At 41.4% G+C, this 16,384-nt stretch overlaps 1 protein-coding gene across 3 annotated transcripts in view; it reads right to left on the reverse strand.

Moving 5' to 3' along the window:
* Window positions 1-2,214: 2,214 nt before the first annotated feature.
* The window catches only part of GPAM (glycerol-3-phosphate acyltransferase, mitochondrial), a 43,318-nt gene continuing 29,148 nt past the window's right edge, over window positions 2,215-16,384 (reverse strand). For all 3 annotated transcript variants that reach the window (XM_075611865.1, XM_075611866.1, XM_075611867.1), the window contains exons 16-21: window positions 16,204-16,346; window positions 12,173-12,250; window positions 11,837-11,974; window positions 10,219-10,408; window positions 9,143-9,201; window positions 2,215-6,614 (exon numbers count right to left, since the gene is read on the reverse strand). In XM_075611865.1, the coding sequence (XP_075467980.1) occupies window positions 6,498-6,614; window positions 9,143-9,201; window positions 10,219-10,408; window positions 11,837-11,974; window positions 12,173-12,250; window positions 16,204-16,346 (725 nt within the window). In that variant the 3' untranslated portion in view covers window positions 2,215-6,497. The remainder of the gene's footprint in view (window positions 6,615-9,142; window positions 9,202-10,218; window positions 10,409-11,836; window positions 11,975-12,172; window positions 12,251-16,203; window positions 16,347-16,384) is intronic.

Consider the following 16,384-nt stretch of genomic DNA (forward strand, 5'->3'; position numbering starts at 1 on the left):
AAGTTCGCGGCCCTCTGGTTCCCATGAGCACACGTCAAATGCCCCAGGTCAGCGTAACACGAGTTGCACAAATGCGATCTTAATTCAGGCAACGTGTCTTTTCTAAGGAGATTGGTGGTATAGCTGATAAGTGGACAGACCCAAGCTGAAGACTTGTGGGGCCTTGCAGATTGTTGGAATGTATATTTGTAATGCCATCTAGTGGACAATTTCCATTATTGCATACATAATTCTAGCATTTTATGGAAAATTCATGAAGAAAACACTTAAATAATCTTGTGTGAAACAATTTATATGCATAGTTATCTAAAGGTTGGAACTAGAAAACAAAAGTTGCAATGACTACCTCTTAACATTAGGGAGGGAGAGTTCCTTTAATACAATTTGTGAACACCTTGGTTGCCAAAACATTCAATTAAGTGAACGCCCTTCTGGCAATCAAGGGGTTATACCTCTGACCGGGCCAGGTAACAAGATCATTGTCATTTTTGTTTTGCTCTTTAATCAATTGTGGAGAAAGTTGCGAGTTACAAATTGTACTTAAATGAGTGTTCAGACAGATTGCTTGTTTCCTTGTAGCCCAGGGGACAATCATTTCGCTTTGACACTGCAGCCATTGGCAGGACCACTGACCATGTCCTAATGGCCTATGAAGAATGAAGAGAAACAAGATATTTGGGCATTCCATCATGTTTAAATTGTGCGCCCGTGGGTTACTGTGTCTTTTCCAGCCTCGGCAACAAACCTGCCAGGTGGTGTTCTTTTCAACACCCAAAAATCTACACTAGATTCAGACATCAGGAAGATTGTTAGGAGTAATGCAAACATACTTGGAAGCAGCTGATCGCACCACGATTGGTCACAAAACCCCACGACTTGAATGGGTGTTATCCGTAATCGGCCACTTCACAATATATTGAAGGATCCACTTAAGCACTTCTCTATTTACCCCACCATTTAATACAATCACCATGCTCCATAAATCAGTTACCCTACAGACTTCAATAAGATCACTGCTTTGAATCAAATAGTTCATGTGGAAAGCTGTGTGGTAAAAGATCCCATTCCTATGAAGAAAACCATGACCTGCTCTTATAAATATGTCCTGAGCCCAATGTATTTTTTTATGGGGGGGTTGGGGGTGAGGAGGGGGGGTTGTAAACCAGACATTATTTCCCAAAAGTTTCTCATTAAAAGAACTTGTACACATTACTTTCCCTTTGAACGTGGCTTCTGGCTTCATTCATTTCAGTCTGTGTAAGATCTTCTCACCGCTGGTGTAATGCAAAGCAAATTAATTTGACAGTTTAAAAAAAAAAAAAAAAGGCAACTAAAACCAATTATTGTCAGTGGCCAGTGTTAAACCTAATTCTTCTCTGAGAGATCACCAGATATTTGGTTTGTTCTCTATGTAAATTCAATGGAGGATCTGAATCCATTAAACCAACAGTGTCAGATTAAAAGCTTTATCGATTGCCATTCCATTTAATTGAATTTGGGCAGCTATGTACTTGTGTAGGCCATTAGTGGCTTCAGGTTAGGAAACCTTTACTTTTAAATGATGAAAGAAAAATCACTTTCCTTCTGCTCTTAAAAAAAAGTAGCATGTAGCACACACATGTATCAAAAGTTTGGAAATGCAGCCATGCATCTGCAACCCTTATTCTTACCCTATTTCTCCCAATATACCAATTTCTCCCAATATACCACAGACATTTTAAGCTCCTTGATGCTTCTCGGTGTATTTTACATGATTTAAATGCTTATTATACTGTATTAAGGGCTAGATGGAAGCTACATGAAAATACAAAAAAAGGACGACGTACATACATCAGGGGTAGCTACAAACTCAATGACAGCCATCCCTCCCCTCTTGTCTTATGGGTTCATTAAAATATCAGCGAGAAATATTTTCCCGTCGCTGGAGACTTTAAAACCACTGAATCGTTTTGCTTTATATATTTAGACGTCTGTCACTATGAGGATGCACAATGTCATGGAGAATGACGTGATGGCTTTGCCTACTGGGAGCAGAATACAGTTCAACGATCCATTTAACATGATGCTCTGAAAGGGTTTCAAATGACACTGTCATGAGCCAATGGATAGGGGTATTATGAACTCAATATCAATGTGTCAAGCCATCCACTTTCCCAACATTCTCTCCTGCCAGTTAAAAAAAATATACACACACATATGTAGGTCTATAATTCACACAGTACAAACATTCATTTATTAGTTGAACTACAGTGCACTTAAAAAAAATATATATATCATGTAACGGGCCCAGAAATGATCATGTTATACAGAAAGAATGCAACTACATTTGTTCACAGTAGAGACAGGTGTTGCAGTGAATATTTGCCATTTAAATATCTGTCTCTCTCCCCCTCCCCTCCCCCCCGCTGCACGAGAATAAATCGCTGAGTGAAAAAGTAAAATATAAAACTATGAGGTGAGGCAATGCCTGAGACTTGTTCATTATTCTTAAAATATCAGCAGCAGATATATACTAAAAAAACTCTTCCTGTTCTTTGCAGCCTCCTAATTGGTGTTTTCTTTAGGTTATGTATAAATATGTGATATACACTAACAGTGGGACATACTAAGGGGAAGATTCCCCTGCTCTCTACAAATGAACTCTCCCCTCATGTCACTATAGTTTCCTTGTCGTACACACCAAGTTGTTCCATATGCAGGGGAGCTAAATATTGTATAACGATGAAAATAAACCTCACACAGGGCTATAATTGATGCATACATTTTTGTAAAGTAAAATAGCAGCAATTAGTAATTCACTGCTTAAAAAGTGAGTACGCTGGGACTACAGACACAGTGAACAGTGTTCTTGTGGTCGCCTGCAAGCCCAGAATTAGGAGAATTCTTGGGACAGGCAAATTAGAATTTTGCGCATGATCTTGACCAGGATTATCATGACGTTGTCACGACATGCTTCCCACTGCCATGGTGGTGTATACTCACGATTTAGATAGCGGACGAGGATACAATAAACAATTCATCCGAATCATGTTCAGGTACCACAATTCAAGGGATGCTTCATTTTACATGATTATTTTAAACACATTTATCTACATTCTTCCAGTGACTAGGATTTGTAGGATCACTATCTGCATTTTATATAATAAGGGATTGCCTAGTTTTGTAACCTTCAATTGCTGTATCCAGCACTTGATAGGGCCTATTATCTAACACGTATGACTCCTGGTCCTATTAGCTTACCCATTACCTATGTAATTATACAGGTAGGAAAATTAACATGAACCCATAACATCTTATATAGCGCCGTTCATGAGTATTGTGCTCTGTGCATGCTAAATACATGTTTTCAGACTAGCATTCACATTTGGAATCTACATTTGTTTTACAATCTGTCCCAATAAAGTCTTCAGGCATAAAGGGTAAAAAGAGAAAGTCATGGTCAGAGATGCATCATAGAAACGATGCAAATATACATAACAGATCATTATTAGTGTCAGCATCCCCTTACTAATGATGCCCTTGAAAAATTATTTCACCATTGAGTCTATACACACAGTGATAAACAGACCTACATACAACATCAATAATCACTTTTCCTACTCCTTTTGCTAAAGAATGAATACATAACTCATGCTAGCGGTATCCATGGTTGTATAACATAGAAACTACAATCATAGTACAGTGTTTGACACTTTAAAAGAGAACTGGAAAAACAGATCTGTACATACTTGTATTGCTACAGAGACCATACATTGCATATGTGATTGAGACAAACCTCTGCTTGCACCAGCATTGGGAAGCACACTGCTTGATACAGATCTAAAACTGTTGCCAAGTGCTGGAGAAAACAAATGCATAGAACAGTGTATCCCATGGCTTCTTTGCTACAACAATTGATGGGATTGAACACACTGCCTCGGGCCAACACGTTGACTTGAATTAGACACGAGAAACAGCCAACATGTTAGATTTTCCACAGGATATTGCTTGCATGTATGTCTCATCTTTGTCAATAAGGCGTGTACACCAAGATTAAGAAGTGCAACTGAATGAAATCTATATTCACAAGCACCTAGATTTAAGCTATTGTTTATTGTACCTGAATAAAACTAGCAGCATCAATATATGTAAAACACACCCCGATGTTCATAAGATAGGTCACAATGTTGCACCAGTGGAGGAACAACTAAGATTTGGGGGATAAAGGATGACTAAAGCCCTCCCAAACTCATGGCTAATCTTGAATCTACTTGGAAGGAAAGACAGAGCATTATGTTATGGAGGGTAAACAGAGACTTCCAGACAGTAGGCAGGGGGTGGAAGCTGCGTAAGATTCATACTTACAGGTAAAACTACCCACTAGCGATGATTGCCGAAATCCATGGCTTTCTGACCGTATATAGAAAAACAAGTTGGTATGATCTTGGGCTATAACATGCAAGTTGTAATATGTGCTGGGATTAGTCACATTGAATGTCCACATAAAGATAAAACAACAAGAAAGTGCAATTATAGGAACTATGAGCACTCCGAAAGCTCAAAATGAATTTCGAAACTGGTTGACATCTTCAAAGCAGTACAGCTTCGGGTCATTGAGTTTTTTTAAGACAATGTAAACTCTTCAGTGTTGGACTGGTTACTCTGCAGTACTTGAAGCTCACTCAAGCAGAAGTTGTGAAATGATTAGACCTTTCACTTCTCATTGGCCACTATACTGTATGCGATTTGGGAACATGGGAAGAAATCTTCCTAAGCAAGGGAAATACAGCTCCATTTCATATTGGAGCCACAGTGAGGCACCTATTCTTTTATACAATGCTCACTTGGTCATTAACCAAGATGGGTTGTATTTATTCACGACTTTAAAGTCTGTGCATTAAAATGAGAAGCATTTCCATGTACTAAAACAACCAGCTCATAATATACCCTCTCTGGAGCTGGATGTGTCACCTACCCACTGTATTTAAATATGGATAATCACCGAGTAGGATAAATGCCATGTATTTAGCATCCGACTGTAGCCTACGCTACAGATAATGGCGCATGGCTAACTAGCACACCCCTCATATTATTAAAAGCCCTTGCTTAGGATGCTTCAGAGCTCTATGCCCAGGCACAAAATAGTATTACATAAACATCTGTTAAATCTATATCTTAAACATTTTATGCTGTACAATTAGTGACCAGTCAACGGAAATAACATTTAGGTATCTATGTCCCACCGGAGACAAAACATAGAAATGGTCATTATGTGACACGTGGAAAAGCTTTATGGAGTTGTAGCCCTTTCACCCATTTACTAGTAAAGCGGTCTGTAATGCCTGCAGGGGTATGTTTAAACCTCCATCACCAGTGAGTAGCTTGTAAGTAAAAATAAGAAATGGGATTGATACAGTTAAAGCGACTGCAACATTAATTTCCAGAACAGAAGTGTATTACACGGACGTTTACACGGATCTAAACTATCCCTGGCAAAATATAACACTATAGAAGCAAAATGAGGCTGCTACGGGTAGGAACAAATGACGATGGATGGTTTCACTGCTTGGTAGAATTAGAGGACCCCTGTTCACTGAATGTACGAGGTCTGATGGAGGGTGGTCTTAAAACATGCCAGAAATTCAGATGTCGAACAAAAGCATTTCCACTCCATGAAATAGAAGACTCGGCTTGTGAAAGGCACGCGCCATGTTGCACAATGCGAAAGCACAAGAGATGCACGTGCGGCGAATACAGGTGGAATTGGCAAGGACTGAAAGAGGAGTATTGGTTTATTTCACAACTTCAGCATCAGGAATCATAAAGGGCAGGATAATTATCTTCAAGGTCGTTGTAACCTACCCATGGTGTGTCAGAGACCTCGGGAAAGGTTAACCCCTTCATTGCCGGGAGCTAGCAGTGCAACGCCGCTTCCAACTAAAATAATAAAAAAGACAGGATGCAAAGCAAGCTGTGGCTTTCCCCCTCATATTTCATGTTTCTTGTGCTCAGATTGCTTTAGTGATTTATACTAATGATTGGAAAAGCTGAAATGATGTGAAAAGAAAATCTACAGCATGATCGAAACCACAACCCCCAAAGAAATCTAGGATAAAAACGGTTAAAAAAAAAAAAAATTAATAATACACATTTAAATCCTGAATTTTCTCAGAGCTTCATTAATGTCCAAATGGAAGCCTGTCTATAAATAATAATACAATAATCTTGCTGACTAGTTGAGTGCGCAGGTGACTACTGTTTCCTTCTTGCTTCTTTTACCTGCACTCCGAATGTCACTCCTCTTCTATCAACAAAAACAAATGGGAAAACAACACAGAACTGTTCTCTAAACGGAGGGATATGTTCCATGATTAAAGTAGACCGGTGGACAAAAATACAGGTGGACATGTAGTGGGAAGGCACTTGGTCTGTCAGTGCATGGTGGTCAAAGATGGCACCCAACGTTGGGAGATGCCAACCAAAATCCCCAGTGCCTTCAGAATGGGGTCACTAGTTCTCTACAGCACCATGAAACCGAGCATGTATTCCAGGAGTTTCTGCCGACTGCTCAGAGGTAGGAAAGTGCTGCTCAGTTCCAGGAGACAATCTCGGCTTTGCTTATGAACCTGGAAAACCTACAAAAAGCAGGAAGAAAATGCTCACTTGTTTGTGATGCTGCAAACTGGTACAGAAAAAAGCATTTGGAGACGGACATTAATCTAACACAAAGTTCTGGAGGCGTCCAACACCAGGAATACAGTAACACTTCTGCTTGTTCACCGATTCCTTGATTGATTAGTACTAATAGCTGGAGCTCATATTTAGAGAATGAAGTTGAAGGGATGCAGTATCAAACTATAGCAAAATTAGTAATGAATACATATATAATATATATAACCAATTAGATCGTAAGCTCTTCGGGGGAAGGGACTCCTTTTCCTAAATGTCACTTTTATGTCTGAAAGCACGTCTTCCCATTATGTGTTTAGTTGGATTATTTGTTATTTATATGATTATCATGTGTATTACTGCTGTGAAGCGCTATGTACATTAATGACGCTATATAAATAAAGATATACATACAAAGATGTACATACATAATAACAGTACCTATCATAGAATTCATTGCAGGCTGCAGCTGGTATAATGGATAATTGAATGCAGCAGTTTGTTTGTGGGAAGAAAATGCCTCCCACAGCAAATTTGTGGCATAAATGAAACGCAAAGCAGTAGAAAACTGCAGAACATTATTAGCATGCTTGAAGTGTTCACTTTATGCTTTGTCTGCCCCCACAAGAGAGCTTCGTATTGCTGTTTGGAGAGGATCTAAGTGCATTTATAATGGACAGTGGGAGTCAGCAGCTATAATGATTGTCAAAGTCAATGTTTTGGGGTCTCTAATCACTAAACAAAAGAGTTTTTGTACATCTGGAGATACGTAGTTATACTCACTGCTGTATTTGATTACCGCGACTTAATTTAAAGAGCACTACAAATTCAGCGTTTAAAAAAAACAAAAAACTTTTGGACTGAAAATTAGCCAATCTAATGTTGTACCATTGGCCAATATAGAAAAAGCCCCTTAGATACAAGAGGGTAAACATGTTTCACCAGAACATGAACTGTTATTTATGACCTCAAAGGGGAGTAAAAATAATCGGTTACAAATAGAAGTTTGTTTTAATTTTGATAAAAAACAGTATAGGAAGAACGGGGCACTCACTTGTAATCCACAATCGAATGAAAAATAGAAAGAAAAAAAAAGGAGGTAGCCAGGTACACTGAAGCACGAAACAAAGGCTTTATAAAAACATTGCAGGTGTACAGAACGGAAAAAAGTACCTCCCACGCAAGTATTGCGCTTTCTCAAGGAGCAACGATTTACTGGAAGTAAATACACATATGTAGACTGACTAATTAAGAAACCGGATCAGACGTCTAATAAAGCCTTTGTTTCGTGCTTCAGTGTACCTGGCTACCCTTTTTTTCGATTTTTCATCCGATTGTGGATTACAAGTGAGTGCCCCGTTCTTCCTATACTTTTTTTATTGATATCTACTCTCCGACGGTGGCACCCGGAGGAGGGGGGAGGGGGAAGATTTCCGGAGACAACGGAGGTCGGCGAGGAACAGCACAGCCAGCAGCGGGACCGCAGGTGGATGTGAGTGCACACACAGGAGGTAAGAGGATTTCACTTGCCTCCTTCTCTCCACTGTTGGTCCCATTTAAATTACTGCTCACATAGGCAGTCTCCCGCCTCATTCCCTAAATGAAATACAGCCGCAGTGCTACTACTATCAGGGACAGTTTGAGTCTCTCCCCCAGATCCACTACAGCCTTACAAGGCACTGGACGCGTATCCCGGAGCGCAAGACAGCATCATTTTTCTATGTTTTAATTTTGAGACTGAAAATGTAAAATTTTCACAGGACATCTGAAAAATGACATCGAGGTTCTGAAAAACATCCATTTTCAAGGTCCAACAAAAACGATCAGAGCATCAATCAAGCATTCACCAGCACCAACAATGCTATTAGGACTCAGTATGACTGCTATCCTTCAGCGGTTCTCTCCATTAGCCTTGCAAGGATATTGCATGGCAAGGTTTCTTTTTTTCCCTGGTGCCAGTCTCATTGACCCCATGTTTAACAGATCGCCACTCTCCATGGCTGCTATCGTGTCGCCGCCATTAGGTAAAAAGACTGCAGCATCGCTTCTTTTTAGCTTTTCAAAAGGAAGCAGAAAATAGGCCTGGGGGTAGCACTGTTCAAAGGGAGAGGTTTCACAAAGAATGTGCCAGCAGCATGAAGAGACAGAGCTGGTCTCCTACAAATGGACAGGGACTGATTATTTCCCAGAGAATAAAGCCAGAGGGAAGGATGCAAGCTCAAGAACAAATTGTTATCTAGAAATCCTCTTACACTTACTGCTTCCTAATGTGACATGAATAATGCCAATAATTGAGCTGTGCCCCACAGAGTATAATCAAATGCTGTAATCTGACAGGTTTGACGTCAAGGAGCTGCAGATACATGGGGTCAGGGAGTGGGAGAAGGCACAGCGGGATCTGTGGTCTCGGACAGAGCAATAGATACACTGTGTCAGTGCAGACAACTGCTAATTATTCAACCTGAAAACATGCAAAGCACAGAGATAGGTTTACCCCGAGATCCTTAAAGGTCTTCACAGCGTTTCTCGCAAGACACAGGGTGGCGCTCTCCGCTGCGGGGAAAAAAACAGAAATAGTATTTTTACCAGATCTGGTAACAGCAGCACTGTACTTACAATTTAAATGAAATTCTCCTACACATGTAAAACCACCTTGCACTTAATTTTCATTTCACGATTACTCCCAACACATCTTTCTCTGACTCCTATCTCCATCCTTTGCTTTAACAATTAGACTGAACGCAGCCTGCAATTAAAATCGATACCGGTATTTCTGATACAGAAATGCAGCATCCTTGGTTTCAGCTTCCTTAAGTAGAATCTGCCAACTATTATCACTGGGACTCAAACATAATCTCATCTCCATGAAGTTCAAAAACTTAAGAACGAGAAGGAAGGTCAGCAAAAAGCAGACCGACGTCTAAAATCAATCACAGGCAGTTTACAGTCTTCATTATGGAATTTAGACACGTTATATTGCAGCAGTTTGTTTACCAGTTAACAGTCACACCCTTAAAATTAGCAGTAAAATGACAACTACAGTTAGACAGATCCAGGCGCTAAACAAGAGTCGACCAGAAGCAATGAAAACATTGCCCAGGGAATCAGCACTAATGTTGTGGACAGCTCTGAGATTCAGATACAGAGACAGACTTGGCAATACTATTGGGGAACAGTCCGGGATATACACAGGGGATGGATCTCTAATAATGGGGACAGCTCCGAGATAAACACAGGGATGAAAACAAAGACAATGTATCGCCCCGGGATACACAAAGACAACCTGCAATAAAAAGAAATCTACATGGTGAATCATCACGAATAATGGGAACAACTCCACATAATATACATTGCATCAACACAAATTCTTGGGACATACATGAGATCAATATTGATATTGACTGAGATGCATACACAAGTTCAGCATTAACAGGGATAACTCCACATACCAGAGATCAGCACATCTCCAGGGGACACTAATCGCAGGGGCTATGTCAGGATCAATAATGGCGATCAGCACAGGACAGCTCGAGTGAAGCAGTCAGCACCCAGGAGAAAACAATAACTTACTGTACACGGCAACTTTTCTCTCTGTTCTGGCGATCAGGTATTTGTGCAGACTTTGGACATACTCCTTCTCGGGGACAGGCCCACTGAAGTTGTGGATGAAGGAGGCAGCGGAGCTGTAGGCCTCCAGGATAGGGCCCAGTAGCCTCTGAAGGAAAGAAATGAACTGCTGGTGCTCCTGGGATGGACTCACCTAAAAAAACACAGCTAATTACTGAAAAGCAACCACGTTATGCAATAATATACAGCAAGATGAAACGCGCAGTGAAATACTGTGCTCTAGGCACAGAAGGAAGAACTGTGGCGCTTCCTCTAAATGCAAATAGTAAGCAATTGCGGTCACAGAAATAGTAGGTTATGATTTGATCCTTCCCAACAAGAAATGGATAGATATTTGATGGGCAGAAACAGATAACCTCAAACCTCAATCTGCAACATATAAACTTGTTGAAAAGCTCTTCAGGTTTTATCAGCAAAACCAACACAACAAAATTCCAAAACCCATTTAAAGTCCACAGTTTTACCATTTATCAAATAAGGAAATTGTTATCCAGTAGAAATGCCAACAGGAAAACTATGTATCTACAATAACCACACAAAGGAAAATGCTAAATGTGTTGTAAATCCAAACATTGTGCATCAAATAGCATGAATATTAATATCAAGTAATAAACAAATCAACCCCTCTCCCCCCCGCACACTGTTTATGGATGTATGGTCCTGTGTCTCACTGTGCCATAGCACCTCTCCTCCCTGCATCCCTCCCCTGCACACTGCTGATGGATGTATGGGTTTCACTGTCCTTTCCATCCATGTATTGCTTTGTGTATTTACTGTTCTCTCTGCCATTCCTGTCCTACTCATCTGCCTTAGGCTTATCTTGTTTTTTTTATTTTACATGTGTTTAACGCATGGAATCTCTGTAAATAAGTATTGCTGACCTGAGGAAGAGAGAACTTTCGAAAGTGTCATATCTTTTGTCAGACCAAATAAAAAAAGTTATCATCTAATACTGAAGTACTCATTTACTATGCACTTCTGGACCAACACGCGACTGGACTAACACAGCTATATCTACTTAATGCAAAGAATAAACAAACTCCTGTGCCAAATCGACACTAGCAACAGTATAAATAGCACACACTAACCTATAGGGACATGTTCCCTGCCCTTGCTGGTAGGGATGGTTATATAGGACTTATCCCCATTATCTGACCAGGGGATTCCACAAGGAATTCTAAATACGACTTACAGGACAATATTTACAAAGATGTACTAAGCCGTATATACAGTAGCATCTATTCAAATGCATAAGCCTCTTGGCTTTGCACCACTTAATGAACATGGCCCAGAGCATCTAAACAATGCTTCTTAATGCAGTCTCCATGACAATAGTGCACCTTTTACCCCTGTCTTGTCAATGCAAACAGCAATCATTTTGAAACACCGTAATTATAGATCACATGATTTGTAATGGCCCGCTGAGCTCCATCATGGTCTATCTCCTGGTACTGGTATAACCAAGATGAATGCAATTTGGACTCACGGAATATCATGTTGCTAAGACCATGGGTGTCTTTTTCCTGCATCAATGAAGTGGTGTGTGTAATTTTCCACGTACCCTCAGGAAACGATCCCGCTGCTCTTCGCCAAAGTCACTATCTTCATCCTCTTCGTCGCTTCTCCAGGAAAGGTGTTCTGGAAGCTTGTTATCCCACGGCTGCTCTGCGAGGTTCGGGCTTCCGTCCTCCTGGTCATCCTATGTGAAACGGTAATTACAGCTGTGCAGGCTTCTCTTATGCACAGGGAGCGTCTCGAATCCCTCGCAAACCTTTCCATACAGTTACATATATTTATATATATAGGAGCTTGACAATGAACTTGATGGTGCGAAACGTCGCCCATTTGTATATTTTGTTATACTGATGGAATAAATGGTTATACGTAACATCCTTACCTCTGCAACCAGAAGGATGCCGTACTTTATCAGCCTCTGCACAGCCCCATGGCACACTTGGTGAAACATCTGACACGGCTAAAATACAAAAGGAAAAAAAGAGACAGAAAACTTCAGTGCAGAAGATAAACCGCTGGATTTAACCCTCTCCACTGCGGATGGACAAATGCACTACAGGAGTTTGGTTACACCATATAATCACCCCATTGAAAAGACAACCTAAGCCAGTATTTTTTTTTTAATACAGGATTGAAGCAGGGGGTCTCCAGAGCTGAAAATAATGGGGTTCAGCTTCGAGAGACCCCCTGCTTCAACCCTGTATTAAAAAATGAACAACAAAAAAAATGGCATGGATGGCTCCTTTAAGACCATACAGGAAACAGGTTTACCAGCAACTACACATAGCTTCAAGGGGTGACATGTAATTTAGTTTAACATATAAACAAACGCTAGATACAAATTATCATTGAAAAGGTTATTACACTGCAGTGTCCAATAGTAAGAAAGTACAACTAATCCTGCCCAGAGACCTTCGCTCCTGAAATCGGAGGCCTTTCAAAAAGGAGGTTGGAACATAATGTTCTGAGTCATTTCTGCTCCTCTCCAGCAAACTGATGTCGTTCATTAGGCATAGCTTGTGTTAGGGGGCCCTCTGCTGGACCGTCTCGTTTTATGCCTCCGGACAATTAATCAACATCTGCAAAGCTGTACGAGGGATTCACTGCAGTCATTGTGTGTGTCGTATATGTGTCACATTAAAGTAACATTGAAAAGGGCTCAAATTCTCCTTGAAGGAAAAGAGACTATCATAAAACAGAGAACATAGCTTTTGAAATGCGTATGGTTGAGAGAAAGCGGTATAGTCGCACTCAAGCACAGCCGCGCCTCGGCCGTGCCCGCCAGAGCGTCGCGGGAAAGTAAGCAGGCGCAGAACGGACTGTACATACAGATGCCAGCACACGCGAGACCGCCAACTCTTTATTCTGGAAATACTTTGCGAGAAGATAAATTGCACACAGCATTTTATTGTGTGTGTGCATTACTGCACTGGGGGGGTTTCTTCTGCTTTGAGCTCTTCTCTTTTCACACGATTGCAAACACGGACAGATCTCCTCTACAAAAGCAGCAGCAGAAGCTCCAAGGCGGATCTCAATCTCTGGCTTTTCACTCAGAACAGCACTTCATAAAGACTAATTTGTGGGGGAAAAGGATGTGGGAGTTCCTACAATTTGGGCAATTACTACCATTTAGGTTACATTTTAGAGCGCCGTGTTTCACTTTTTGTGTTTCAAATTCTCTTTACCTAATTCTGAGGTGCTCACCTCCAGTCCTCAAGCCCCCCCAACAGGTCAGGTTTTCAGGATATCCCAGCTTCAGCATAGGTGGCTCAATCAGAAGCTCAGTCGAAGACTGAACCACATGTGCTGAAGCAGAAACAGGTTGAACCACCTGTACTGAACCTGGGATATCCAGAAAACCTGACCTGTTGAGGGGGTTTGAGGGCTAGAGTTGAGCACCCCTGGCCTAAAGTACTTTAGCTGATGTTCTTGATCAATTAGTGGACTTGTGTAAGTGTAAGGTGAAAGAAATATAAAGAATATACTTAATTGAGGTAAAATGCTGCATTGATGTGTAGCATTTCAACAAATTCCCTATTCGGACCAAGCGCAGTTGTACTCTAGACACAACATACTGTACAATACAAACATTGCAGACAAAACAAACAGAGCGGTTGTAGGTCTTGTGTTACCAGATCCCATCCCGGCTAATGTAAACACATTCCTGTTAATGCCTATAATTGAGAGTTGATCAGTCCTGAGGCACAAAGGTGGGTGCCTTTTTTAACACATTATTTTCTAGATAGCAGCAATGCCAGACGTGCATAAAGAATTCATTATCTCATCATTATGGATGACTAAGTAAATAATGCTAAGAGGAGCATTGTACAGTATACAGGCATACCCCGCATTAACGTACGCAATGGGACCGGAGCATGTATGTAAAGCGAAAATGTACTTAAAGTGAAGCACTGCCTTTTTCCCACTTATCGATGCATGTACTGTACTGCAATCGTCATATACGTGCATAACTGATGTAAATAAGGCATTTGTAACAGGCTCTATAGTCTCCCCACTTGCGCACACCTTTGGTACAGGTAGGGAGCCGGTATTGCTGTTCAGGACGTGCAGACAGGCGCATGCGTGAGCTGCCGTTTGCCTATTGAGCGAGATGTACTTACTCGCGAGTGTACTTAAAGTGAGTGTACTTAAACCGGGGTATGCCTGTATGTATATAGACCGGCGCCTCAATGTCCAATTGGAAAAAAAAGTGAGTCCAAAGATATGCTGCAATGTCCAGTAAAAGGTAATCCATTTGTTAGACAGCAGGCTCCACAGCAGCAACCGTGGTATATCATGCAAGGGAGATAAAAGGAGAAATCATAGCGTGACACTGTATGAACAAAACACATAACACACAAACACAAACATACAACACTTACAACAAAGACAGATAGGCTGACTAATATACAGAGATTTTAATAAGACAATATTACTAAAAGTAGTCAGTGAACTGACAGAGCAGGTCTAGGATCCGGTGTGTAAAACCGGAATCCTACTTACAGAAATCCAGATGTAACAGGCTTTGGTAAATAAGGGGCTCTGTCCGGTGGAAGCTGATATAAGACGCGTGGTGCTCATGAATGGCCGCCGGCGCCTCTTCTGATCACCGTCAGACCGTGCATCCCTGCAGGCCACTTCTCGCGATATCTCACGTCTGTGACGTCACCCGCTAGGCGGAGCCGCTTGCCGCACTTGCCTCCCTTCCCGTCTGAGACTAGGGATTTCTGTAAAGGTCTGCTCGTGGTGAAGTTCACTGCCAAAATAATTCTCTCAAAGGCCCCAGATGGGGCAGTGAACTTCACCACGAGCAGACCTTTACAGAAATCCCTAGTCTCAGACGGGAAGGGAGGCAAGTGCGGCAAGCGGCTCCGCCTAGCGGGTGACGTCACAGACGTGAGATATCGCGAGAAGTGGCCTGCAGGGACGCACGGTCTGACGGTGATCAGAAGAGGCGCCGGCGGCCATTCATGAGCACCACGCGTCTTATATCAGCTTCCACCGGACAGAGCCCCTTATTTACCAAAGCCTGTTACATCTGGATTTCTGTAAGTAGGATTCCGGTTTTACACACCGGATCCTAGACCTGCTCTGTCAGTTCACTGACTACTTTTAGTAATATTGTCTTATTAAAATCTCTGTATATTAGTCAGCCTATCTGTCTTTGTTGTAAGTGTTGTATGTTTGTGTTTGTGTGTTATGTGTTTTGTTCATACAGTGTCACGCTATGATTTCTCCTTTTATCTCCCTTGCATGATATACCACGGTTGCTGCTGTGGAGCCTGCTGTCTAACAACTGGATTACCTTTTACTGGACATTGCAGCATATCTTTGGACTCACTTTTTTTCCAATTGGACATTGAGGCGTCGCGGTCTGTATTGTTTTTCTCTGTGCTTTTCACCAACTGTGTTTGGGTTAGTTTTTTCCTGGCAGCCGTACCACATTTAGTTTATTTATAGGTATTTTACATTTGTTTTTTATATATTTTCATTATATTGTATTTTTAGCGCTATATACACCATTTTTTCTTTTCAGTCATTGTATATGTATATAACAAAGGGATAGCCGCACCAAAAATATGCAGAAATGTTTTTTTATTGGTCCAATGTTACGGCTACCCTCTGGAGCCTTTATTAAGTTTATTAAGGCTCCAGAGGGTAGCCGTAATGTTTACCAATAAAATACATCTTTGCATATTTTTGGTGTGCCTATCCCTTTGTTATTTTTCTACAGTACCTTATAGGCACTGATAGCAGCACCCTCTCCAGTGGTCTATACCAACACTCACAGACACACCCACACACCCCCAACACCCACACACACCCACACCCACCCCCCAACACACCCACACCCACCCCCGACACACACCCACACCTTTGACGAGCAGCACCTCTCAGCCATTTTCACCTTACCAGAGATATCATTCCTTCATTAGAGAGAAGGTAGCACAAGCTAGCAGCTGTACGGATTAGTCTCTCCTGGCTGATTGTCCAATCGGAATCGACCGTTGTCCTGTCTGAGCCTCTCTTGCCGAGTTCCACGTGCAGTCCGCAGGCTGCAAAATATACGAGCGTAGCAGCTATAAACAAACCA

Source organism: Ascaphus truei, chromosome 8 (genome assembly GCF_040206685.1).
Source record: "Ascaphus truei isolate aAscTru1 chromosome 8, aAscTru1.hap1, whole genome shotgun sequence".
Taxonomy (NCBI): domain Eukaryota; kingdom Metazoa; phylum Chordata; class Amphibia; order Anura; family Ascaphidae; genus Ascaphus; species Ascaphus truei.